At 33.9% G+C, this 1,270-nt stretch overlaps 1 protein-coding gene across 1 annotated transcript; it reads right to left on the reverse strand.

Annotated features, from left to right (window-relative positions):
* Nucleotides 1-59: 59 nt before the first annotated feature.
* Nucleotides 60-1,260, reverse strand: LOC109593272 (uncharacterized). The gene is made up of 6 exons (XM_020008429.1): nt 1,217-1,260; nt 1,076-1,168; nt 946-1,025; nt 699-895; nt 223-357; nt 60-170 (listed from the first exon to the last, which is right to left on the reverse strand). Exons 2-6 carry the CDS (start codon nt 1,133-1,135, stop codon nt 70-72), a joined length of 573 nt encoding a protein of 190 aa, XP_019863988.1. The 5' UTR covers nt 1,136-1,168; nt 1,217-1,260; the 3' UTR covers nt 60-69.
* Nucleotides 1,261-1,270: the final 10 nt, after the last annotated feature.

Raw genomic sequence — 1,270 nt, forward strand, 5'->3', positions numbered from 1 at the left:
TAAAGAGAGAGAGGGAGAGAGAGGGACAGAGAGAGAGAGAGGGAGGGGCAGAGAGAAAGAGAGAGAGGATTAATAAAGTGATAAATTGTTTACTTTGCTCAGTAATTTTGACTTTCCTTCTTCAATACATGACAAAGTCACCTCATTCTGTCTAGTCAGCATTTCTCTCGCTACAAAAAAACACAAGCATTGTCATGGCAAGACAACCACGCCCACACTTACCGTTACAAAATGGCGGATGTGAGATGATAGAGGAAAGGAGGCCATCAAGAAACAGCTGCAATGAGAGACCGAGTTCATTACAGACACTAACTATTATATTAATAATAACTGGATCAGATGAAGAATGGACATCTCCTATTAAACAAAATACATGTACAGTGTAGCCTCTATAATAAGGACACTCTGAAATAAGGACACCTTTATAATGAGGACGTTTTGTAATGTCCCAATTGGTACAAGCCTATACAAAAGTACCTCTGAAATGAGGACACCTCTGTATTAAGGACAGGTAGTGTGGGCCCAATGGTGTCCTCAATAATAAGGCTACACTGTACATGTATTAAGGACAGGTAGTGTGGACCCAATGGTGTCCTTAATAAAGAGGCTACACTGTACATGTATTAAGGACAGGTAGTGTGGACCCAATGGTGACCTTAATAAAGAGGCTACATTGTATTAAATAAAATGTTAATTACTTTGAACAGTTTCCATTAGAATATTGTTACTACATTGAGCAGTGGAGTTGAGTCCATTATCATTATTATACTCATTATACTGAATGAAGGAAAGAGATAGTAATACTCTAATAATACCAGCTGGTAATTCATGAGAGGAGGAGGAGACTAATGATGTAATGAAATATTCACAAACTGTTTCTTTCATATTTGAAGAACTGAGAGAGAGAGAGAGAGGAGTATATTATTAATTATACATAATATTTACTTGGACAATATTTCATGTATTAATACTAGTCCAGCTGTATGTAATTTAAATATGCTGTATAAACTAATGAATGAAATATACTAAAAGAAAAAAAGAGTAATAAAATATCAATTATTATTATTATTATTACTTTGATTAATAATTCAATTAAATTTTGATGATTAATATACATCAAATCTCGTAATACCATGCCCACACTAATTACCCCATCAATCACCTTATCCTAATAATAGTAACAATATCAATAATACATTAATTACATCAGTATTACATCATTTGTCTCTTTTAGTTTAGTAATCAGTAGCCATGTACCAAACGTCTCTGG

The sequence above is a fragment of the Amphimedon queenslandica genome, unplaced genomic scaffold (genome assembly GCF_000090795.2).
Source record: "Amphimedon queenslandica unplaced genomic scaffold, v1.1 AMPQUscaffold_2234_Cont25763, whole genome shotgun sequence".
Lineage (NCBI taxonomy): Eukaryota > Metazoa > Porifera > Demospongiae > Haplosclerida > Niphatidae > Amphimedon > Amphimedon queenslandica.